This window comes from Xiphophorus hellerii, chromosome 7 (genome assembly GCF_003331165.1).
Source record: "Xiphophorus hellerii strain 12219 chromosome 7, Xiphophorus_hellerii-4.1, whole genome shotgun sequence".
Lineage (NCBI taxonomy): Eukaryota > Metazoa > Chordata > Actinopteri > Cyprinodontiformes > Poeciliidae > Xiphophorus > Xiphophorus hellerii.
The window spans coordinates 21,240,378-21,265,471 of NC_045678.1; the positions used below are offsets into that span (position 1 = coordinate 21,240,378).

The window sequence follows — 25,094 nt, forward strand, 5'->3', positions numbered from 1 at the left end:
GTTGTTTGAAATGTACTATTTTGGAGTGCATACTTTTTTTTTGAACATCATACTGGTCCCTGAAAGAAAACTAATGACTAACTAATGCCTACTGGTATCCAGTAAATGAAAATCATTCACCAATGCTGCATCTTGACCATGTCTGTCTTCTATATAATCAGTCATGACATCTAATGCACTCGTGTGCTTGTAGTCTTTGACAATTTGTTTTTACCATTCACTCAATTTACAATTTATATAAATAATTATTGATATTAATATCAACTATTGAGGAAGATATTAAAAAATGTGAATTAAATGTATTTGTGAATGACTGAATGTAATGAGTGCTTTGGGGTCCTCTGGATTTGATAAAGCACTATACAAGTACAGACCATTTACCATAAACCAATGACAAACATAAAAGGTAATAATAGTAATAAAAACACACATTTTATTTTTCTCTAAATCTTACTTAGGTTGTTGCAAACATTTTGTCTATCTAATTTAGTGATTGCTGACCCTTTGTTTGGTAGTTTATGTGGAATATTACTTTTTATGTGAAGTGTATCATCTACCAGATCGACTTGAGCCACATTTTATAGACCTCTATCCTCCGTAATCACTGCCATTTCTGATTCTGATATTTTTAGGCCTGTTAGATGTTGGATTCACATTTTGAAACTTGTTTTGAATCTATTTTTACATGTCAGATTTTTGCTAAAATAGAGATTGTTCAACTATGTAAAGAATTGTTGACTTGTTGAAGGATGTTGAGACTTTTTTATTTCAGCTCCATTGTTTTATGCACAGAGAATCTGACAACACTAAATTAACAAAGCAAATTCTTGGACTAATGTACAACAGTCACAAGACAGTAAGTTGTTATGTGGATATTTTATATATTGTTTTACAATGGAATATGTAAACATTATAGACATTCAAAAAAACACACAAGGCATAAATGATTGTTGTTTGTACATCCTTTGTGGTCTTTCATGAGATAAACATCCCTGTCAGACAACAGGGGAAGCGGGTTGGGGGCATCACTTAAGCCCCAAAAGAGACAGCGTGAAACACAATTTGCCACAACATGCACTCAATTCCCTGCTTTTGGGCTCAGTGTGACAACAGCTTCTGGGAGTTTAACTTTTGGGATTTAAAGAGGCACAATTTGAGGACTAAAGTGAATATGTGGCCTACAGCAAACATTGAATTAGTCATCCATCCATCCGTTGCCTATATCCACATACCAATACAGGGTTGGGGGGGTATAAGCGATCTGCTGCCTATTTCTAGCGACCATTGGGTGAGAGGCAGAGAACACCCTGGACATATTGCCTGTTCATCACCTGGGCTAAATTAATCATAATACCTAGTACCTGCCCGGTGCCCTGTGATATACTGACGACCTTTCCAGGGTGCACGAGCCTCTGACAGCTGGAGATAGGTGCCACCTCCCCCTGGAATCCTCCAAGGATGAGTGGAGATGGACAAACGAATGGATCTAGAGACTGTTCCTCTACTGGAGATGGACAAATGAATGGATCTAGAGACAGTTCTTCTACTGACATTATCAGTTTTTCTCTATTAGCTAAATTACAGAATGTTGAGTGACAGATTTGCTTGAGGTTTGATTATCTTATTATTTAGTAAATTAAAATTTTGGAGTTTACATGCACTGCAGTATGTAACTTCTATAAAATCTTTTTTTAAAAACTCCTTCCTGACCTACAGTCTGCAGGAATACATCATTCCCGGTCAAAATTAGCCAATCATAACCAGGAGGAAGCTATTAGCATTGTCAATCAGCTTTGTGTACTCGCTGTTCCGTGTGATAATGGAGGAGAAAGAACTTCTCCTTACAGGTGAACTATTTATCCACAGTCATTGGTGGCTATGCTAGATAGCCTTAACATTAGTGACAGTCTTTTTAACAAATGCAAATAATTCTGATAATCGTAGCTGAATGTGCGTATTTGCAAACTACACACATTCATCAAAAGACAGAGAATGATTCAAGTGATAATACAGTGCAGCTAACCTGACTGTTTAATGTCCTGCTGTTCTGCTATTGTGAACCCTTTGTCTTCTGCCATGGACAAGCTGGTGTTCTGCTACCTGTGGGACCTACTTCACGATGTTGCTCTGAACTGTTCTCTTTCAGTGCCACACATTTAAGAAGCCTCCATTACACTGTTGCAAAATTTTATTCTTGGTAACTCTGTCTTCATCGAGATGACTGCCTTGGGTTTCCGTTGAGTCCAGTATTATATGGATGTGTGTGGGAGTGGTTAAAAAGCCCCACTGTGTATATCACAGGGTCATATCTCTTTGTAAACCAAGCAAGGCAAACATTCCTCCCTCCAGCTCATTACAGACATCCCTAGGGTTCCCATGAAAACTCACATCACTCCAATTCCCTTTCCACTATGTCTCTATTCCCACTTGCTTCTCTGCCTTGTTTTTATTTTTATTTTAGTTTGTGAATCCAGTATTGTTTTTTCCACCTCTCTGAACATTAAAGCATGAGGAATATACCATTGGCTCCCATGAACAATCATTTTTATGTTTTGTTTCTCTGTTATTACACATGCTGTACTATCGCCATGCTGTTATCAGAGCTGATTTTATTTTCTTGTACATAAATATTTCAGTTAATCTACCCACTGACCAACTGTTCCTTTTTTTCCCTTTCCATTACATGTTTTTGTGGGCAGTCTAAACTAGTGCTTGAATAATAATTGTGAAACAGGTCAAAGGTTTTTCTATTTATTTATGTCTATCAACAATTCTTCCTCATTCGTCTAAGTGAAGGCCATATTTTGGTTATGAAAAAGTAATATTTTTTGATAGAGAAAATGAAGAAAATTGTCATTTTTTTCAGATTTACCAAAATCTGAAAAGAAAATCACTTTGATTCAGTTCTCCAAATGCACAATCTTGTTAAAAGAATGTCAAAAGTTTGTATTGACCTTGTGTGATTTCCTTAATAAATTTACATCACCGTAGGAATATCTATACACCCACAGTGTTGAGAAAAGGGGTTTAGATCCATTGAACTTTTTATTCATTTAGTCAAATTACATCTACAAACTAGTGTATTTTATTGAGATTTTATGTTTTAGACAAACTTAAAGTAGTACACAATTGTGAAGTTGAGGAAAATAGTCTCGTGGCAAAGATGCACAGGTCAGGTTTCAGTTAACATATTTAAGCCAATGAACATAATTCTATTTTTATACACACTCTTAGAGAAAATATTTCTTTCCTATGTTTGATTCCTGCCATCTATGGCAAATAACATCCCTGCTCTGAGACTAGATTTTAAGACACAGTGCAAGAAGTAGATCACAGGAATCAAGCCTTTGATTATCCCAACCCTTAGAAATGTCAACAAGTGTCCGCCTATCTTCCTTCTCCTCAATTTCTGGCTCTTGCTGTCTGCCTCTCTTTCATGTGTGTACTAATTAATTCTGAAACATTTCTGTCGGGGTCTTTCATTACAGCATTAGTATATATTCTGTGTTGGCGACCAGAATGCCTCCATCCCTATGGGTAAATATTTAATTTATTATAGAAGCAGCTGTATGCTGAAATTCCAGCAACTGAATAGCTGAATTAGTTTATTTGAATTAATGTGTTTTTGAATTTTCATGTATTGGGATATTGAACCACATTGCACTTATGCTAATATATTTTGTACATTGCAGAAGAGTCAGAAGTGACAAAAGACATGATACTACTCACTAGAAAATGCCATAATAAAGCATATCAAATATAGCATTTTGCTCTAGTCCATGGTCTTATTATATAACATAATATTTCAAAGAAATGCTTAATGTTACAACAAACACCTAGTGGCATTTAGATTACTTTGAGAAATCATCTTAACTATTTTATATTGATCTGGATTGTATTATATATACAGCAAAATTTTGTGCCATGGACCATAAACTGTTTTGTTTGCATTTTGTTTCCTATCTTTGCATTTACTGCAGTCTAAACACTGGGTCAGAGTTCAGTGTAAGAGATTCCTCATTTTTCACCAGTGACACTATGAGGCCACTAAACCAAATTTCATTGTGTCAAATTAGGTGGTTGGACCAGTTCGTGTTTCCATGCATAATATGATTTAAAATAAAGTATAAACACTTTGACTAATAGTGTAAGGCCCAAAGACAAAAGGCATGTATTTATAGTTGCTTACTTCTGTAAGAAGTTTAATTACAAATAGTTAAAATGAAAATGATTCTTGTTTTCTGTTACAGAAATATACTGTGCGTGCCAAATAAAAATGTGACTATGATAGTTATATCTGACGTAATTCCTTACTTTTAATATCAAAGGCTATCTTTGTTTGATGGTTTGGTAAAGCTTTGGTGGGTCACAATATGAAGCTAAGCCTGGATCACTGTGTTTGATTGGCCAGAAAGCTCACCTGACCCAACACCTATAAAGATTCTAAGGGTTATGGTGCAGAGAGAGATGGGGGATACCATTTCCTGCAATGGGTGACCTTAATTGCAACAAAGCCCATTGCCTTATCACAAAGGATGCCCCAACAAAGTATTGAGTTCATACACTGCAGAGTACATAGACATACGTACATTTCACTAAGCTGACATTAGTGTATTAAAAATTCTTATTGATTGGTTTTATGAAATATTCTAATTTGCATCACCTGCAAATTGCAATCAAAATGACTTGAAAATATCATTTTTCAATTTGGATTTATTATTTTTGGATAATAAATCCATATATGGGAGCGACTGTGGCTCTATGGGTAGAGTAGTCATCTTGTGATTGGAAGGTTGTAGGTTCGATTCCAGCTTCCTCCTGCCACATGTTGATGTGCCCCTGGTCAAGGCACTTAACCCCGAACTGCCTACAGATCTACATATCGGTGTATAAAGGTGTGTGTGCTTGTGAGTGAAAACAGGTGAATGTGATTCTAGTGTAAAGCGCTTTGAGTGGTCAAAAATGATTTGAAAAGTGCAATATAAATTAAGTCAATTTACCATATAAAGTAATAACATTAAATTACTTTTCAATGATATTCCAGCTTATTTTGATACTCCTGTGTCAACTGGGTAGAAAAAGTAAGGACATTACAATTTTTCAAAAAGAACTTTGTTAAGAAGGAAGGTTAATGAGATGTGTGCCACCTTGCTCATTCAGCTACCAGCAAGAGCCTATGCAGATAAAAAAGTACAGATGGGAAATGTACAGCTGGATTATCAGGTTGTCTTACAGGCATATGAGAATTGTTTTTGCTTTTATCTGCAAAGCACATAAAGAATGCTTGTAATGAAACTTGGCCAACTAGAATGACCTCTTAATGTAAAGTCACAAACCCTCAGGCAGCTAACAGATAAAAAGCAGCCAAGAGAGTCAGATACACAAAGAGGATTTGGCCTACACTAACTCACCGTTTGCCATTTTGTCTATCAAGTATACCATAAGCCAAGAGGAAGACGCTCTATTTTTCTTTCCCATTTTTCTGTCTTTGTCTCCTACTCAATCTCCCTCTCTTACACACACACACCTACAGCAGTGACACAGTTTGAAAAGTGTGTGACTGAGCAGAGATGAATGTGGCCAAGAAGGGTGATAGGGGGAAATGGATGACTGCAGGCTGCCTACACAATGGATGAGACTGGTGGTTCGGGGAGACAGGTCAACACTAATGAGTGACTTCTGGACACCCACACTTTCACACTGTTAAATGAAGCCTTGTACAGACATAAAAACTGCAAATGCAACAATTAAAATAACTAATTTGATTACATGCATTAAATACATAACTTCACACTGGCTGGTGGTGCCTTGAAGTAAAAGAGCAAAAATATTTTAAACATTTCTGTTCGTTGTATTCTGACTCTGTTTAAACCACTACTGTACTTATGTTGAGAATGTTTAAAACATGCACAAATATTGTATTTGATGTATGTATCTTTACACAGTATATAACATTGTACTGTGTCATAGGATAATGGTAGAAACAAATGGGAGGGGCAAACATCCTTGTGATTTTCTCATACTGAGGAGGTTTACCAAACTTGCCCCCATTCAAGGCAGGTTCCACCAAGTCACTGAGGTCATGCAGACTATAGGGTGAACTTAATCTTATGTGAAGGTTGCCTTAGAGTTAGTCAGATGAGGTTGGGGTAAAATGGGATAAATGTTAATATTAAGTTATTTACTTAATAAATAAGTAAATAACTTAACTTATTTATTAAGTTCTAATCTATAAAACACAGGATTCATTGGTAATAATGCAAGAAATATGAGATGTTTAATAATCAACAAATCCTTGAACCCTAGAACGTTTTTTTCCATCTCCCCATTGCAGGGATTTCCTGCTCGATTACCAAGCTGCAACCCTTGCAACAGATCAATCATAGATCACGGCTAATGTCTCCCGTTACGGCACACTGTGATTACCCTGTTATTATCTCACTAATTATGGCTATCATCATTATTATCATTTCTCTATTACAGTTCATTACTTCAGAGCTGAAAAGGGATGGTATAATGGCAGAAGTGTCAGTTATTCTATTTATTGACTGGCAGGAGTGTACTTACAGTCTGTTTTCTCTTTTCTCTAAAGTTGTTTTAGTGTTGAAAAGGCTCACAGGCAGCTTGACCAGATCGAGTAAGTCTGGCCGATTGGGGTTTAAACTACTTTAGAACTTAATGAAAAACGGCGGGTACAGGGAATACTTCATCCCTGTACGACTAACTAAAACAAGCATACAATTAGTTTTTTTGTTTGTTTATTTTTTGTTTTTTAATTTATATTATTTGTAAAGCTTTTGAAAATCAGACCTACAATTTAAAAAACGATGCTGAAGCATGTTTTTTTAATATCTTTGCAAAGAAATTAGTGTTAATATGAATTAATCTTAGGGGAATGTGTCAGTTTTATAAGAGTGCAGTATTTCAACAAACACTTAATTTAGACTTAACCAGTAAGCTGCTAGCAAATAAATAATTGCCATCGTTTGATTTTAAAAGTTACTCTGGCTAGTTACAAAAGCCTAAATTTTGTTTAGGTAAATTGTCAAAAAAATAATAATACAAAAAACTCCTTCTTGTATTATCGGTTTAGAAAAAATCCTTTCCTGTAGTCAACAGTGTTGTTCAAATTAGGCACTGGTGATGTTTATATAAAATACACAAGAGGTGGGTATGTGGTTCAATAAACTTATCTCTTTGCAAACAACCTGTAATCTAAAGACCCTCCAATGGAAAGCACAAACATATTAGGTTACTTGTTTTTAAGCAAAGACAAATGTAAAACATACTAGATGAGAAGTCTTTGCTGTAAGGGATCAGATGAGGAATTCTGTGTAAATACAGCTCTAAAGAGCTTCTCTTTCAGTTACATTCAGTGCAACTGCTTTGTGTCTGACTAATGACTAAAAGTAGCATAACTACCTGTACAATGCACACAATCTCCATCAGACACTCTTAACTACAGACAATGTAAAAATAGCCAATAACAACATCCTCTGCAGTTCATTGCTTTTTTGCATACTACTTAATCATGTGCCAGGATTGACAGTCTCTGGGGAAAAAAATGACAAGAACAATAACTACATAAATAATGAAACAATGTTCTTGTATAAGAAACATAAACGTAAAACAAGTTTGGGCATGTTGACTTTGAAAAACAAGTTTTTAAGAAGCCCATTGTTTCATCATGTTTTAAAAACGAATTGCTTTTGGTACAAGGGACAGTTTTGGGATAGCAGTTCATTCACATCCAACCTAAAGGGCAGACATTTAAAAGCAGAAACGGATGAATACTTGTGGTTAGTATGGATACATTTTTATTAAGGTGTCTCTGTTTATAGATGTGTTCTAAGTTATCCAAATTAATCCCCAGCATCTTAATAGCAATGGTGACTATTTTCCTTAGTGTGTTCATTTCTGCTTCCATTGTTCAACCAAAGCAGCATGTAATGCAAGTAGTTAAACACTACACAAAACCATTGTAAATCATCAGCATTTTACATTTACCATCAAATGAAAGCAGCTCTTGCTATTTAAGAAGTAAAATCTATTCTGTTTTCTCTGTGTATTTAATCTGTTATCTAGACCGACTCTGAGATACTTGTACTCATTAATAGTCTGTATATGATTCCCTCGGATAGTTGTCATACTTGGGGTCTAAAATTGATCAACATTTTTTTTTCTTTGATGTGTTTTTAAAAGAGTATTCACACAGATAAATTAAAAAAAAAACATCAGATCATGTTCCTGCTCATTATTCTAGAGAAGGCGGACCAGGACATTATCATCAGCAAACTTAATTAGGTACCTGCCAGGATGAGCACTGGTACAGCTTTTTGTATATAGAATAAATAACAAGAGGGATAACAGCCTTGGGGACAACCAACACTATAGATGATTTTTTTTTTTTTTTTAAATTTCACAGTGAGTATTACCACTGAACTCCCGAAAGTGTGGTTTGGTATTTGCCCCAAATATATTAGCAGAAGACCTTTTAAGAACTGAAAGTGTCATGGTGAGATCTCCATGGATCATACTTGTTTGTTCAGTAAATCTCATAGATGGTTGATTGTTTTAAGATCTGGGGAGATATGAGAATATGTCAAGAACCTAAGGTTATGCTCAAACCCTTCATGAATCACGTTTTGTTGTGGCAGGGAGGAGGTGCTGGGTTGAATTGTGTACTTTAACATATACCGCAGAACCAACTTTACATTTTCAGCAGTTGAATCTGATTTGATTTCTGTGCCAGCATCCTTCTTTAAAGATTTACCATTTCTGCAAATTACAGCCTGCTGCAATACAAGGGATCACAAATTAAGCTATTCTCTGCCACAACCATGATTATTTGTAGCTGCAGGAGGTCCATGGTTCCTATAAGAGCCTGACCAGCCTGTTGTAAAGCTTTGAGAATGACATTTCCTTCTGTTTGTCCTCATTGACAAGGAGAAAGAGCATGACAGAGACAGACAGAAGCAGATTAAAGCATGCCAAATACATTAACATATCCATCTGGTGTCTCATTCTTCTCTTATTCTCACTCACCCCATTGGCCCCTGTTGCCAATTTCACTGGGCTTGAGTGGGTTCGGCCAGGACAAGGTCATGTTGTTGGCGTATGTTATGAATTTGCCACCTGATCCCAAAGATGCCTGTAGGGACCTGGCGCACACAACATGCTGGCAGGGTGGCAGGAGTGATTCTGTGAAGGTAAACCACTACGATGAAAGAACGGATGGTGCAATCTGGGTCAAACACAAAAACGAACACCTTTCTTGTTTCCCTCTCCTTTTGTCACTGTAACTGATCTTCCTGTTTGTTCTTGTCTTGCTTCATCACTATAAAATCAACTTTTAATGGCACAGCATTGGAAATGTGATGTTATTTTAAAAAGGGATTTGCTGCGAGCAATGACGGTCCCTGCACTCTTTGTGACATTTTATTTGGATCAAAGGAAGCCAGGTGTGTAGTACAGTGCTATAGCCTGTGATCTACAGTATACCTTATGTATCAGAGATATAGACATTAAAAACTGATGCATTTAAAATTACCTTTAGCAATTATTCTAAAATACTGATTAATAAAATGTTAAGACAAAAACACCACAAAAAACAAGGAAAATGTAGTTCCTAATATTTTATGGACTAATTCTGCATGCTCTTCAATCTATGCTGTTTCGTGTTAATTAACATGGAAAGCACAAATCAAGCAATAAAGAGCAAAGAATATAGAATAAGGGAAAGCATCACATGCACATTATAAAAACCGCAGCATATCATAATTACATTTAGGCCGATGTGGTTCCATGTGGTTCCCTTTTCATACAGATCTGTGTTTTTTTTTCCTTTTTGGTTTTTAGCTTTTATTGGTGCAACTCTGCACTCTATTTCTCAGTTCTATCAAAGGCCTAAAGCATGCTCATTGATGCTGATGATAAAGTTTCATCACTCTGCCAGCCTTTCTCCCCAAGCAAAATTTTTTCGAAGACACAAATAAGGTTGTCTTTGACTGCCGTCTACACAAAAATTTAAAAGGGAAAGATGAAAAGCAGTCGACATAAAGATGCCTGTTCATTTCAAATATACTTGAGTAGTTATTAGGTTATTTTCAAAAAAAGAAATCTGTTTCCTATCTGTTAGTAGGAAAAACTTCTGGAACAAAAAATTTCAGGCGTTATACATCCATAAACAAATTCAATCCAAATATTTCTGCTAAAGTTCAAAACAGTCACTTTAAGTTGAATGATATTTCTAAATTAACAGTAGAAGCTCCTTTAAATAAGACATTTTTAAATTTCATTTGTAATTTAATTTGTAGCTAAAACAGAGAAACTACAGTTGTAGGGATCTCATCTATAATCTGCACCAAACTCTCAATGCCATACTTTAAATTACAAAAATGCCTAAGTGATTTTTAAGTGACAGTGATTTTGGACACTTAACAGGAGTTCAGATTGGCTGAGGACATTGTTATGAAGCAGAATGATACAGCAGTAGTAGGAGAGTAAAGTTTTGCAGATATCTCAATTTGGCCAAAAATGACTTAGGCAATTATGCTATTGGGCCAACAATTTGCATTTTCTAGGCATTGGACAGTGTATTTATTCTAGGTTGTAAGATGGAAGTTGTAATATTTTTTTTTTATTCTTAATGTCTATTCTAGGTTTCTAGAATAAATTATTACAAAATGTTTTTCAATTCACTGATTACATATAGGTTTTAATTCACTGATTGAAAATAGGCCAGATGATCTATCTCTCACTCAGTTTCTCTCTCTCACTTTCTGTCTCATGCACATAGCCCCTTTTTTAAAAGCTTAAACTGTGTACTTTATTTGCATGGGTAGGCTGATTTTTTTTTCCTTTTTTTATCCATCTTTCACTGCCTGAGCATTTTTGTCTGCCCCTCCCTCAGTGGGTGGTAAGGTCAAGAGATACCCTTCATACATTCATTCATAAGAGCCAGCTGCATGAAGGACTTCAAAAGTATTAACTTACCATTTTCTCAAGAACAGGGCTCTTTCTCTTTTGTTGTTTTTATGGTTTGTTTATGTCACTTACTGAAACTTATGTTGATGTATCCAATTACTTCTGTCTTCTAAAACAAAATTAGAAATTCTGATGGGTATGTTAAAAAATAAAGTCTGAATAACGATAGACAGTTCTATTTTAAAAGCAATGAGGACATAAACCTTAAGCAAGACAAATGTTAATAGACCATGAAGTACACTGGGACCAAAGAGGAAAACACTGTTTTGCCTATAGGCGCTTAGGCACAGGGCAAGAAATCAAACTTCTAATCAGACTGTGGCAGAGGAAGACAACTATCCATTCTTTCCACCTTTAAGAAGCCAATGACATGTAACCTTGACATTGTCTTTTTTTCTCACAGTGGGATCAAAAGGTCAGAAAAATTGTTATAAAAATTGTTACAACAAGCAATTTATTCCTGTCAAACTGAACTATTTAATAACATTCATGAGCTTTCATTGCTCCAAGGCTGTTATTTCCATAACATTGAAATTGTTGGCGCAAAAATAAATCCACCAGCATGAAGAAGAAAGGTCATTGCCTACTCAGCTGATACAGACTTGCTGCAAAACAGTTGAATCTTATTTGGAGTGATGGCTGCTTGACAGTCTCACAGCAACAAGTACCCACCATTTTGCCGTCAGAACCAAATATTATTCACTTTTCTATCCAAAATCTGGGTAAATCAACTGGATGAGCAGGAGTTGAGCTGTTGTGTCCATCAATCTATCACATATATGTGTTTAGTTTTAGTCATGTGATGGATTGAATTTTAAGATAATTTGTATTTCACTACCATCAATTTGGGAGCCCCTCAGAATCTTGTACTTTTTATTAAGATTTTTTTAATTCTTGCTTTTTCTCTACAATTCTGTTTCGCGTAGCTGTCTGCTCATCTTTACTTATAGACGCCTAAGCTTATCTGGGTGTCTTTGTCTTTCTCTAACTAAACTTTTATCAATTCCTGTTTAAAGAAATTCATAAGATCCGTCTAAAGCTATGGTGAGGTCACAGCAGATAGATATATTGAGGTTTGGAGCAGTATTTATTTGAACCCATCTTTTATCATTTATTATCACGGCGTCCTTTCTCTGCCTCAGTTAAAGCACGGGTCAAAAAATAGATATTATAAGTGACTGAGTGAGTAAAGCGCTTGACTTGACCTAAGCTCTTTGAACAGCTTCTTCAACCCCTTTTATTAATGCTTAACCTGAGAAAGCAGCAGTAGAGAGAAATGGAAAATATAATTCCACCTAAAAATGAAAAAAAAAAAACAAAGTCAGGCCATCTTGTTGCTCTGAGGAGTCTCTGAATACATAAAGTAAAATCGTGTATTGTCTGGGAGTATTAATGCATTTGATTATGTACAATAATTCCAGCACCATAATAGCTAAATCGTAAGTCATAGGCTCTGGTCTCTGTGTGTGTACTCAGAAATAACTAACTGCACCGAGATGCACTCAAATTATGTGAGAAAATACTCTCAGCAGTTTTTATGTTGGTCAAATATTTGGTGAAGCAAATTTGGCAGAGTAAATCTATTTACTCCCAGAAGAAAATATTTTAGATCTAATTTTTAAAATTATGAGGAGATAATCTTTAATGTTTCATTTACTAATCATTTTTTTGATTTATTTTTAAAATAAATCTTTTTTGGGTACATAAAGTCCTGGTGGCTCTACCTAGTCATTGCAGTTAATGATTGTGTAATGATTAAATTATCACTAATCTCTCCCTGTTTTCACTTTGTCCACTCCTTTAACATGTCCTGTACTAAATGAGGAAGGGGAAGTTTTGGGGGGGCGGGGGGGGGGGGTTGTTTTTTTTCTTTCACCCTTGCTTTATTCTGTAACAACATAATGACAGTTTTAGCAAATATATAAAAAATAAAATAAAATAAACATCTTACAAGCTACATACTGCATCTTTAAGATAAAAATGCAGCCTTTTTTATTTTTGCAATTGTTGTTCTGATTTAGTTTTAAAACAAAAGTACTGGAGAAAAAAACAACACTCCATTATTCATTATGAACATAACCTCATAATAGTGGTCCTGCTAAAAACTTAAATAATTTCCACCGTATGGTGATAAAAAGGAAACAAGCAAAACATGAAAGACAGGGATACTTGGATATTAGTCACCTCAGTGATCTGTAAAATAATGTGGTCCAGTTGTGGTTTGATTTCAAGAATTGACATTTCTAAATAAAATATTTTCTATTAAGAATTGAGCAGTTTAACATAAATTGATCTTTTACAAAATCCATGTCAAACATATTATTGCTTGTTTGGTTACCAGTATGTTTTTAGAATAAACCTAACACCTGAAGTCACTTCAATACCCACTAACAGCTCCACAGAAAAAAATAAGTGTTTCAAACTCTGAGTATCACAAAACATTGTCAAAACTAAGAAAATCAAATTCCCTTGTAAAATAATTTAAGCATTTTAAAATTAATGAGCAGATCAGAAATATACTTGTATATGTATATATTTACTTGTATATACTTATATATCTTCTACCCTGTAGTCTGTGATCTCTCAGCAGGTGCAGTTGTTAAGCATGTGATCCCCAGTTATTCATACATCTAACATCTGAAACCAGCCTGTGAGTGTGATCTCCAACTCTTTACAAAATCTGCATAGACTGAAAAAGTTGTGAACTTTGTCCTCAGCTTAAATTCATTACAGATCAGAGAAATTACAAGGAATGAACATAGGATGTGCTAGATGAACACTTTCATAAAAAATGTTCATTTGAATCAGGATATCTGTTTATGGAAGATGAGTGAGTTGACAGCCTCCTATGTGAGCAACCGAGTGTGTTGTCATAATAAACAACTCAGATACCTCTATGTCGGTGAAAAATGGCCACCAATTCTCCTCACGCTCATCCTTATTGATTTTATCTTTTTAACTTGCTGCCAAATCTGTCCTCAGAAAACACATCTGAAGACAAGTCTGTTTATTTGGGAAGGGAACTGAAACTGACTTAAGCATAAATAACCAAAATGGGATGCACACATGTTCTATGGAGTTTTTTTTTTTTGACTTCACAGAGATAATTTCTCAACAGTGCATAACAAGTGTATAACTTGTATTGTTTGCATTCAGTTTTGCCTATTACACTCAGAGAACAACTAAATACTGTTCTAGTTTAATGCAGTGGAATGCTACTTTATTTTTAAAGCAACAAATGAAAGTATTCTTTGGGGGTGTTGCATAAAGACAGATACTGTACATGTCTGGTTGCATTCGGTGAGTCCTACTAGTCATCTTTATGGACTTGGTTGCACTTTAGCCATGCAGCAAGAAGATCCTGGGTTTGAAGATCGGCCTGGTGTCTTGCTACAGTATGTATGTCAACCCCATGTTGGCATGGGTTCTCTACAAGTTCCACAGTCCAAAAGCATGATTGTTAGGTTGACTGATCTCTTCAAATTTCCCTCAGGTATGGGAGTGTGCCTGTATGACTGTGTCTCCCTTATATGGCACTCTGTAATAGGCTGGTGACTGGTGATGGTACCAGATTTATCAAGCTGAACTACTTCCACTTGGATTTTTTGGGGGGAAAAAATATTCTGCTCTTGAATGCAGTGGCTTAAACATTCTGCGTGTTTGCTGTCCTTTCTTTGCTTTCTTCCCCTCATAAAAAAACTATTCAGGGTTTGGGACATAGGCGAGATCCCTGTGGCTTTGTAGGCAGCACTTTTCTGAAGGTGTGATTATAACAGAGTCTGTCTGAAACCTAGGGATTTCTTTTTGGTGCCAGGCTCACCTGAAATACATGCTCCCCTGCTGGCTTCAGTGTGGGTGATGCATCCCGGTTTACTGCAAGCACAAACCTCGGGCAGTGAGTTGTTCCCATCACGCCCACGTGGGAGGGTTGTAAATGAAAGCAACCAAGCAAAAAGCAAAAAAAAAAGTTTGTTTCTTATGCGTGTCTGCTGCAACTTCGGAGTCTGCACACACCATCAGCTCCCCTTTCTCAATCTCATTGTGCTGGTAAATTAAAATTCACGGGTTGCCAAGCCATCCATTCTTCCTCCACTGCTTAATTGTCTTGAAAATTGAGGGGATTACTGGGTGCTTTACTTATAAATAAGAATCTGTCAAAAATCTGGCAGAATACACTATGACAGACAAACAGCCATGCTAGCATTTACTTTTACTTAAAGTAAATGCCAGCATACACCTTGAAACCCACACCATCATATTCAGATTTTACTTTATTACAGCACTTTAGACAAAGCACTTTAAACTGGTGAAATGACCAGTTAAATTCTTGCAAACAAAATCTCATCAGTGTGCTTAACATTTGAACAACCTGATCTAAGTTAGTGCTTTTTACGTTTATTACGTATAAGGTTTTGCTGTTGCAAAAAACGGGATCAAACCAAAGGAAGGTAATGTAAATTGTAAAATACATACTGCATTTCTATGACCCAATAGCTTGTAAGTTTGTGTTTATGACTTTTGTTGATTGTATATGTTTAATATGTTGCAGTGATCTCTTAATATGACATCTGCAACATGGGAGGACATCAATGTGCGAGTCACAGATCTGTAGTTGCATTTGAGTTTGTATGCAAATGTGCAGGTGTGCACTGAAACTACCCACTCCTCTCTGAGAGGTAGCCAAATGAGGCAGGGTGATTGCAGCCTCCCCAGTGTAATCTCGCATTTTAGAGTGCTCTAGCACAGCCCCAACTTTGACTACTCGGCTACTTTCAGCCTGCCCAACGGTCCCCCCACTCTCCCTTCCACTCCTCTTTTCATTTCATCCCATTCTTGCTAAATGCAATTTGTTATGGCTCCAAATAAGACCTGGATTTTCAGTCTTTTCACCACTTCAAACAAAGTGGTTCCTGTTATTGCTTGTCCAATTTGAGATTGTTTCCACCTCTCCCATCAACCACCCATTTCTCATTTTCTTCAAGTCTACGCTTGCAGTGATCTGTAATTGGCAGTAAAGACTTAAAATATGTGGCACAGGATGTAATGTAGCAAATCAAGAGCATTTGAATGAATGCACAGGAATTTGATTTTTGTACCTTGAGGACTTCACTGGAATTTTTTGTCAGAATTACCTGACAAATCGACTAGATTCCTTCACACTGTATTTATTTGCTTATGTGTTCGAATGTAAATGCATATTAAAGATAGATTAATATTGGCTCTTTCATTGTGTCAATCATCTCTATTGATGCAGTTGTGCTGACATTACATAAATATTTGACAAAAGGGAATAAATCTCTTATTGTAACAAGACAACACTGCATATGGGGGAGAAGGTTTGGTTTTACATGTCACAGGAAATAAATATCTTGCCATCTGAACCAATAGTACTTTTGCAAAAAATATATGTATTAGGGTCAGTCACAAATATTTACTTAGGTAGTTTTAGGAAAAACTATTTTATTTTTCAACTTCTTGAAAAAAAGATCCTAGAAACTTCCCAGAATTGCTAAATACTGTAAATGCTTGGTTTAGAATTGTTTGTTTTTTTTTGGAAAGGTTCTTGCTGGAAAAAGTAGCCTGCATACCCTCCATTTTCAAATAAAGTTTGTGAGAAAAAAAGAACAGTCTCAGAATCTTATAACAATAATTAAATTTGAAAAGAAGAGAAGATTGCAGGCTTAGTTTCTTAATGACTTGAAATTAATGAAAAATTTATTGAGAGAAGTGTTTCCCTCTAACACTTTTCACTCTGGATGATGGTTTTATTACCAATGCAGGCCTTTGGCAATTAGAAGGTCTTTTATTGTAGTTGTTGCTGAGAGTTTTCAGAATGAAATAACAACATGATTGTAATGATAATGACACAAAGAGGTATCAAAAATCTAATATGGGTTTGATGTTGGTAATGATGATAGTACTGTTGATAATGATTAAAGCAAATGGCGTTACAAGCAGAGAGTCAGACTTCCATGTACACATACACTATATATTATTGTACAGCACCATGCAAAAGGATTGCATTATCATTTAACAATTCCTCAAATTTCTGTGAATTATATTCGTATTCTATAGGATAGACAAACACGGATTACTGCTGAGCATAATTTAGAAGTAAAAGGAAAAAATCATCCATGATCCAAAAAATTTAAAGAATATTGCATAACTGCAAACCTAAATAGACATGGCTGCCTAATTAAATTGACAGGCTGGACAAGGTGATTGTTATTCAGAAAAGCAACCGAAAGACATATGATAATTTTAAAGGAGCTGCAGAGATCCACTGCTCAATTGGGATCATCTTTTAAAAGGTTTTTTGGAAGTGTGGTGAGGAGAAAGTCATTGTTTAAAGAAAGCCATGAGAAGCAGTTTGCCAGGAGCCTTGAAAGGGATACAGTGAACCCGTATGCAAGAAGTTGGTGTGCTTAGATGAGACCATTAGTGAATATTTTGGTCTACCGTGGCAAAGAACTAAGTCTGGGCATCACTCTGAATACATCATCCTCACTCTTAAACATGTTGGTGAAGAGAACAGGATTTCAGAATTTCTTTCTTCAAAAGGGAAAACTAAGTTGGCCAGAGTTTTTGGGAGGGTAAAAGGAGCTAAATACAGGGCATTTATATATTTAAAAAAATAATAATAAATAGTGTCTGCAACAAATGAAGACAATTACAAAGACTAGCTTTTCAGTAGGACAAAACTAAATAATTCACCCAAAGTTAGAATATGACGCTTTGGATCACAAGTTCCAGATCACAACTTCATATAATTATATAGGTCATTATGGACACTCTGTAAAACTAGACTGCATTCTGAGGAGGCAATTCATCTATTTTATGTAGGGCATTGGACCAAAGACACATCTCAAGGTTGAATGAGTGGAGAATCACTAAAGCTTAGATCAACACATATTTATGTATAAGAATGACGGTTATACTTTTGCCACCAAGTCCAATTGAGAAACTGTGGTAAGACTAAAACATTTACGAAAGTTCTCCTTGTAGGAACATTATAGTTGGCATACTGTGCCATTTCCTATATATCAAAGCACATATCTGAGTGCTGATACAGTATGTTTTCTAATCAAATAAATATTGTAGAAAATTCTAATTACTATCTGTAATCTTGGGCTTGAATGTCTGCATTGCAGGGAATGATGTACCTGGAGGAGCGTAGACTTGTCCACCGAGATCTTGCAGCCCGGAATGTTCTGGTCAAATCTCCAAACCACATCAAAATCACCGACTTTGGGCTGGCTCGGCTGCTAGATGTCAACGAAAAAGAATATAATGCCGATGGGGGAAAGGTGAACTTCAGTGTCTTATTCACAAACATTTGCAACATCTCACAATTAATTCAACACTTACCAGTACCATAATGTTCCATAATACGTATCTTTAATTGCTGCTATCTATTACTGGGTCGTTCAAATGCAATGAACCCTGGATGTATTATTTATTCTTCTTGTCAAAACACTTGGCTTTATTTATTTACTTTCTTTTAAAGACAACATAAAAAGGGACTTTGCAAAATCACACTTCGGCACCCCTTTCCCTTCTTTTTTCTCATAGCTCAGAATTATATTTGTTTTATTCTATTGTAAAAAGAATGCAATAGTTATTTCATGTAATCTTGGCTCAAACAGCAAGATAGTTGTGAAGATTATATCAAAGCTTTAGAAATTTTGTGGGTCTTCTATGCTGCATATGATTCCCGGCACCTAATATTTAGAGGTAAATGCTTATAGTTCAAGGATGGTTTATTTAAGATCACATTTTAGAAGCTGCCAATTTTCTGTAATTAGAGCGTGTTACCATATTTTATTGTCTGTAGTTTTGGAAAGAAAATATTAGACTATGTCTTTAGACTGTGGCATTGACAAGTCATAAAATGAAACAATAGGCATTAACATTAATAAGGGTTTCATAGCCTCTGGGAGGAGCATTACCAATCACAAAGGATGCTTTTTCTCAGCATAAAATACTCTTCTGCTCTACTGAACCGTTTTATTTACCTTTGGGGGGAAGAGATCTCAAAACCCTGTAAACGTAGTGAGTAAATCTGTCCTTGGGGCTGTGTGAGCACAGGTCTCTGACCTTTTCTAATCTTTGTTTATCCTTTCCCTGACTTCTGATTTGTTTTCAAACAATTTTTTTCACAAGCAAGGATATTCCTCCTCTCTAGCTCCTAATCTTTTTATGCTTATTGTGGTTTCTGTCAGTGATCAGTGCTGCGCATTTATCCCTGTAGCTGTTAAACAAAAGGCACACTAACCTTCCACATCTCCTCTCTTCTCAACCTTTATCACTGTAATCAATGGAACTGGCCTTCAAATCTAATCATCAATCTAATATGTGTTAAGCTTGATCCCAGCCCTCCCTTGTTTATGTCTCTTCTTAATTTACTACATCTTAGTCTGTGTGTGTGTGTGTCTTTTTCTGTCGGTGGGTGATTAGATTGATATTGTGTGTGTGAAAATTTCTTCTTGATGTTGATTTAACCAAACCTTGTCTCTTTTTAATCTGCCATCACATTTTACTCTCCAACATGCCTGAAACAGTCAGTTATTTTACAATAAAACACTTCAAATCTACATCGTGGAAATTTTCATGCCTTTTTTCTCCCATCTAAAAGGTTTATTTTTAGCATATTTTATTGTTAATGTGTACATGTATACATCAATAATACATGTTCCTACACTGCAGATGCCAATCAAGTGGATGGCCCTGGAGTGTATACATTACAGGAAATTTACCCACCAGAGTGACGTTTGGAGTTATGGTAAGTCGCTTTTACAGTCTGCAGTAGCTGTTCTTTTTCCCTACTTGGTAGTTAACACCAACACAAAACACTGGCAGTGGCATATGCGTAGCCTCTGTACTAACATAGAGCATTTTCAATCAAATATTCCTTTTCCAATCATCTTTGTCTTCAAAGGTGTGACCATATGGGAACTTATGACCTTTGGAGGGAAACCATATGATGGCATTTCGACTAGAGATATTCCAGATCTACTGGAGAAAGGAGAACGTCTTCCTCAGCCACCCATCTGTACCATTGATGTCTATATGGTCATGGTCAAATGTATGTGCAAACAAAACAACGTAAATAATTTTTAACGTGCATAAAACAACACAGGTTTCAAAGAGTGTTTTGTATTTCTGATTCAATTACAAAACACTTGAATTTCCGAGCCTGTTCCCCAAACCTTGGACTCTTCCATTATTATGCCAATCCTAAGATTCTTTTCATTTTGTCTTATAATGTTTGTATTTTCTTTCATCTTATGAGTACCATAGTGTTGTACATAACAAAAATTTGTTTTATACAAGATATGTTTTATTATTATTATTTGTTTCTATTTACTCCAGATCTTAGACATAATTTGCCAGCAGGCATTTTATTTGTGGGTATCTGAATCTATGCTGGCTTTGTAACAAAGACAATTAAAGTTTTGTGAGAAGAAAAACAACCTGTGGAAGTCAATTAGCCATCTAAATTTACATGATTTTCTTTATTACACACATTAAACTCAGGTCTGTGTTATTTTGAATTGGGCCAATTGTTTCCATGATGTTCATTCGTTGAATGCTATTCAGCAAATATATGTATATATGTCATATAAATGATAGAAATTTAAGTTCACAGTCACCTAAGGAGCGTAAATTCAGGTTTTGCCTTCCCACTGACTGAATGGTAGCACCAGCTTGTTGACATTATTTGCCAGATACTCATGGAATGCCATCAGGCAGCACTATAACATCTGGTTACTGTGGCCAGGAAAAAGTACTTGCTGCCAGTTTCAGACTGGCCCTGTCCACTGCTCAATGACATGAAGCCTCTGGCTGTCATTGCCACCTTGACTTTTCCTGCCACCCTGAACTTGCGCCAACCTGGCAAGCAGTAGAGAGCAGAGAAATATCCATGTCACTGCACTATTGATTTCTTTCTTTTTGCACAATGTTATGCTCAAAATGCACATATGTGAAACATGTGCTGATAAAGAAATGACACGTTCCCTTTTAAACAGTTAATTTCCATCACTTTTTGCCTAATCTGTATTACTTCTGTATTCATTTAATCTTATTTCCCTTGATGCACAGATGAGGTCGAATCACATGATTGCTTTGGTGTCGTATCCATGTGTCCAACAGTAAAACTGGCAGAAGAGCATATTTCTCCAGATGGCTGTTCTAGTGATGAAAGAGTATTTATATTTAGTCTGAAAAAGTGACTACATGTAAAGACATGTTTAAATAGAAAATACGTAGTTGCTCATTTTTTGCACAACTAAAAATATTGCCTTTAGAGGAAAATATTTAATGTCACTTAAGCAAGTTAAATGATTAACTGGAACAACAACATATCTATAGATAGACATGTTCAACCTACAGTATGTAATAAATGATATTATGCTAGGTAAAATTAAAAATATTAAAGTAAAAGCACGACTAGTAATATTACAGTACTTTAAAAAAGTATTCATTCCTCTTGAACATTTCCAAATTGCCAGTGTCGTTTGCAGCCTCTTGAGGGTTTTCTTTCTAAATGCCCCTATATTTAGTAGCTCTATCCATCTTATTAGAAACCCTGACTAGTGGAAGAAAGGAATCCACACAGCATGATGTTGCTACTACACTGTTTCACAATGAGAAAAGTTTGTTCAGAATGACATTTAGCAATAGTTTTCCACCACAAACAGAAATTTGCACACATGCCATAAAGGTACATTTTCGTTTCATGTGACCAGAACATCTTTATACAGTGTATGCCATACATGCTCATGCAAAACTGAAATTCTTTTTAACTGTTTGCCATTCTTCTATAAAGGTCATACATGGAGTGATTATTGATAACTGCTCTTTTGATATTTTCCCACCTGAGCTGCATATCTCTGCAACTCTTTCCTTCACTTTAGGTAAATAGGGTAAAAAAAATAATAATCTTCCCCCTACTGTACTGTAATGCACAGTAAAATCCTAATGAAATACATTGACTTTGGTGGCAATATGACATAATAAAATAATATTAAAATAGTTAGAGGGGTAAGGAACTTTAACAGGAAATGTGGTGCTTGTTCATGTTGGACACAGCAGAATGTGAAAACTGTTTTACACATGACTTATAAAGAATAAGTTCAACTTTATGTCTGTTGCAATTGCTGCTGAGAAAAGCATTAAATAAGCATACTAAGTACTGGGGTCAAACTTGAAGTCAGGGGCTAAAGGATTCATTATCCCATGAAAAATTAAAGATTAATATCCTCAGTGTATATGTATATTTAATTCCAGTGGTCAGTATGTAATACAAAAACATTTTTTTCAGGCTGGATGATTGATGCAGACAGTCGACCCAAGTTCAAGGAACTAGCTGCAGAGTTCACACGGATGGCTCGTGATCCCCAGCGATACCTGGTCATCCAGGTAGGTTCTCAGTACATTTTAACAAAATAATGTGAAAAAAAAACAGTCATTGTAAAAGCTTGTCTGTACACTATTGGGCTTATTCAAATCAGGTCTATGTACTTAGTTTTTATTTCATTAGAAGGTAAGGGTATAAGAGTAATTTTACCACAGAGGAGATTTAGCAATCTGGAAAACTTCAATGCAAAGTAGGATAACTATTATTAAGTAATGCACTACATTATTATTATTCATCATATTCATTTTGTGGTTACAAAGTGAACCTGTGGATGAGACACATCAACCCTCATGTTTTAATAGGGTGATGACCGCATGAAGTTGCCCAGCCCCAATGACAGCAAGTTTTTCCAGAGCCTGCTAGAGGAAGACGAGTTGGAGGACCTGATGGATGCTGAGGAGTATTTGGTTCCTCACTCCTTTAGCATTCCACCACTGGCATACACTCCTCGCACACGCATGGACTCCAACAAGGTAAATTATTTTAGGGATGTGCAGACTCCTCTGAGTAAAAAGGATCTGCACATTTTAGGGAAAAAGATTAACACAGTTTCCTTAAGGCAATGCAGTCACTAGTTTCAATGTCTATTTTAAAGCTTTTACAGGCTTTGCATATTCATACGTGCCTCTGTTAGATTTCCTAATATTGTTTTATTTTTATTTTTTTATCTGCCTGTCTCGAATGCTCGAGCTCTTCCTTATTTTATTTAACTAATTCAGAAAGTGGAATATATGTTAGTTTTATAACAATTTAGATGCTGATTTTCTTTCTTAGAACTTCAGACTGATCAAATTGCCTGGATTCAGCCATACTGTAGTCCTGCAATCTTCTGTCATTGTGTCAAAAAAAACACTGCCTCACAGTATTTCAACTCTTGAACTTTCCCACAGTTGGTCACTTTTATAACAACAAAATGCAATGGTTGCAATGTCTTTAGGTAATAAACCCTGCTTGTTGCCCTGCAAGTTCAGTTTTGATCTCATCTGATCAGGTCACCTTCCTTAACATGTTTGCTGTGTTTGGCTTGTAGTACAAACACAATTTCTTTTGGATTTGTTTCAATAACTGTTTTCTTCCAGCTACTCTTCCATAGTAGGAAGATCTACAAAGTTGCATAGAGAATGGTTGTTTTGAGTCTAAACAGATTCCCCCATCTGAGATGTGTAACTCTAGAGTTACCCTGGCATACTATCTGGCTTTCTGTTTAATTCTCTCCCAGTCCAGCCTGTCAATTTAGCTAGGGTCTTTGTAGGTTTGGAGTTGTGCTGTTTTCTTTTCATTTTCAGATGATGGACTGAAATGTGCTTTGACAGATGCTTAAAGCTGGGCTATTGTTTCATAATCAAACACTACTTTGAACTTCTTTATTGTTGTATCCCTGACCTGCCTGCTGTTTTCCATGGTCCTTATTAAAGTCTGTTGTTGCGAAGTGAAAAAAATGGAAGTTCAAAAGGTAAAAATGATTGTGAAAAATACTTTTTCAATACAGTGTGTCTTTTGAATTCAACTCTTCCTAAAGGTAAAGGTTTGGTTTCACTTTCAATATTACTTTTAGGATTTGCCTATTGTAGGTTGTTTTACATACAGTACAGACCAAAAGTTTGGACACACAGTTGTGTCCAAACTTTTGGTCTGTACTGTATGTTTAGAATAATTACATTACACTAGTATATACAGTAGTCTTGTCAGTTTGCATAAAGCATGAATATGACTATATTGACTTTTAACAAGTGTGGAAATAGTTGTTGACTGTTAAATTTTTATTTTAATAAATTTTTTGGCATTATTATTTTTGTATGGCAAATATGTAACTTGTGTGCATATGAATGGACAACACAATACAAATAGCAAAAAGAAAAACATTTACATGTCACATGGGAAACTGTAAATACTAGAAGAAAGTACAGTTATTAAAAAAAGTTAAAAAGTGCTTTAAATATGTTAAAATGTATGTACTTGCCAAGTCCATACAGCGGTAAGGGTCTATATAACTGATTAATTTGAACAGTAAGAGTGGTTGACACTTTTAACCCCTCATGAAGAAACCGGAGCTGTGAATGAATAGCACATGCACCATCTCTAATCAGTTTTCTTATAGGGGCTAAATACCATGTCATATTATACTTGTTCAACTGCCATGTAGACTGCTAAGAAATGTTGATCAGAAGTAGAATAAATATCTACATCTTAATTAATTAGTCCAATATAATCCTAAACTGAAAATTCCACTTGACCATTGCTTCCCAATCTGTGTGTGCAAATACCCTTGTTAATATGATCCCAGACATTAAAACGTCTCAGTCTTTAAAAAATAAGAATGAAAATAAAATTGAAAAAGTCAAACCTATGATGAAAATGAAGGAGCTCAAAGATAAGTCAAAGTGAAGCTTTCCCAGAGATTTAGTAAAAAAAAATAAAAAAAATCTTTTTGTTATGAGCACAGATACAAATTTACGCAGCGGGCCTCAGCTGATGTGGTTACATTAAGTTTTAATTAAAATTATGTTAATTGATTTGCCAATGGTCTTCAACTTCCAAAGTTTTTTTGTTGCTTTTCTGTTTTTGTAAAAACTTTGAAACCTTAGTAAAATACAATTTTTAACATGGAATCAGTCTTAACATTAGATCAATCATTCATTCATTTTTTATTTTCACTTTTATTTACTTGTATTTATAAAACAAACCA

At 35.5% G+C, this 25,094-nt stretch overlaps 1 protein-coding gene across 2 annotated transcripts in view; it reads left to right on the plus strand.

The window, feature by feature from the left end:
* erbb4b (erb-b2 receptor tyrosine kinase 4b) overlaps positions 1–25,094 on the plus strand; it is a 288,387-nt gene that overhangs the window by 254,986 nt on the left and 8,307 nt on the right. For both annotated transcript variants that reach the window (XM_032567977.1, XM_032567976.1), the window contains exons 21-25: positions 18,138–18,293; positions 19,693–19,768; positions 19,925–20,071; positions 22,313–22,410; positions 22,711–22,881. In XM_032567977.1, the coding sequence (XP_032423868.1) occupies positions 18,138–18,293; positions 19,693–19,768; positions 19,925–20,071; positions 22,313–22,410; positions 22,711–22,881 (648 nt within the window). The remainder of the gene's footprint in view (positions 1–18,137; positions 18,294–19,692; positions 19,769–19,924; positions 20,072–22,312; positions 22,411–22,710; positions 22,882–25,094) is intronic.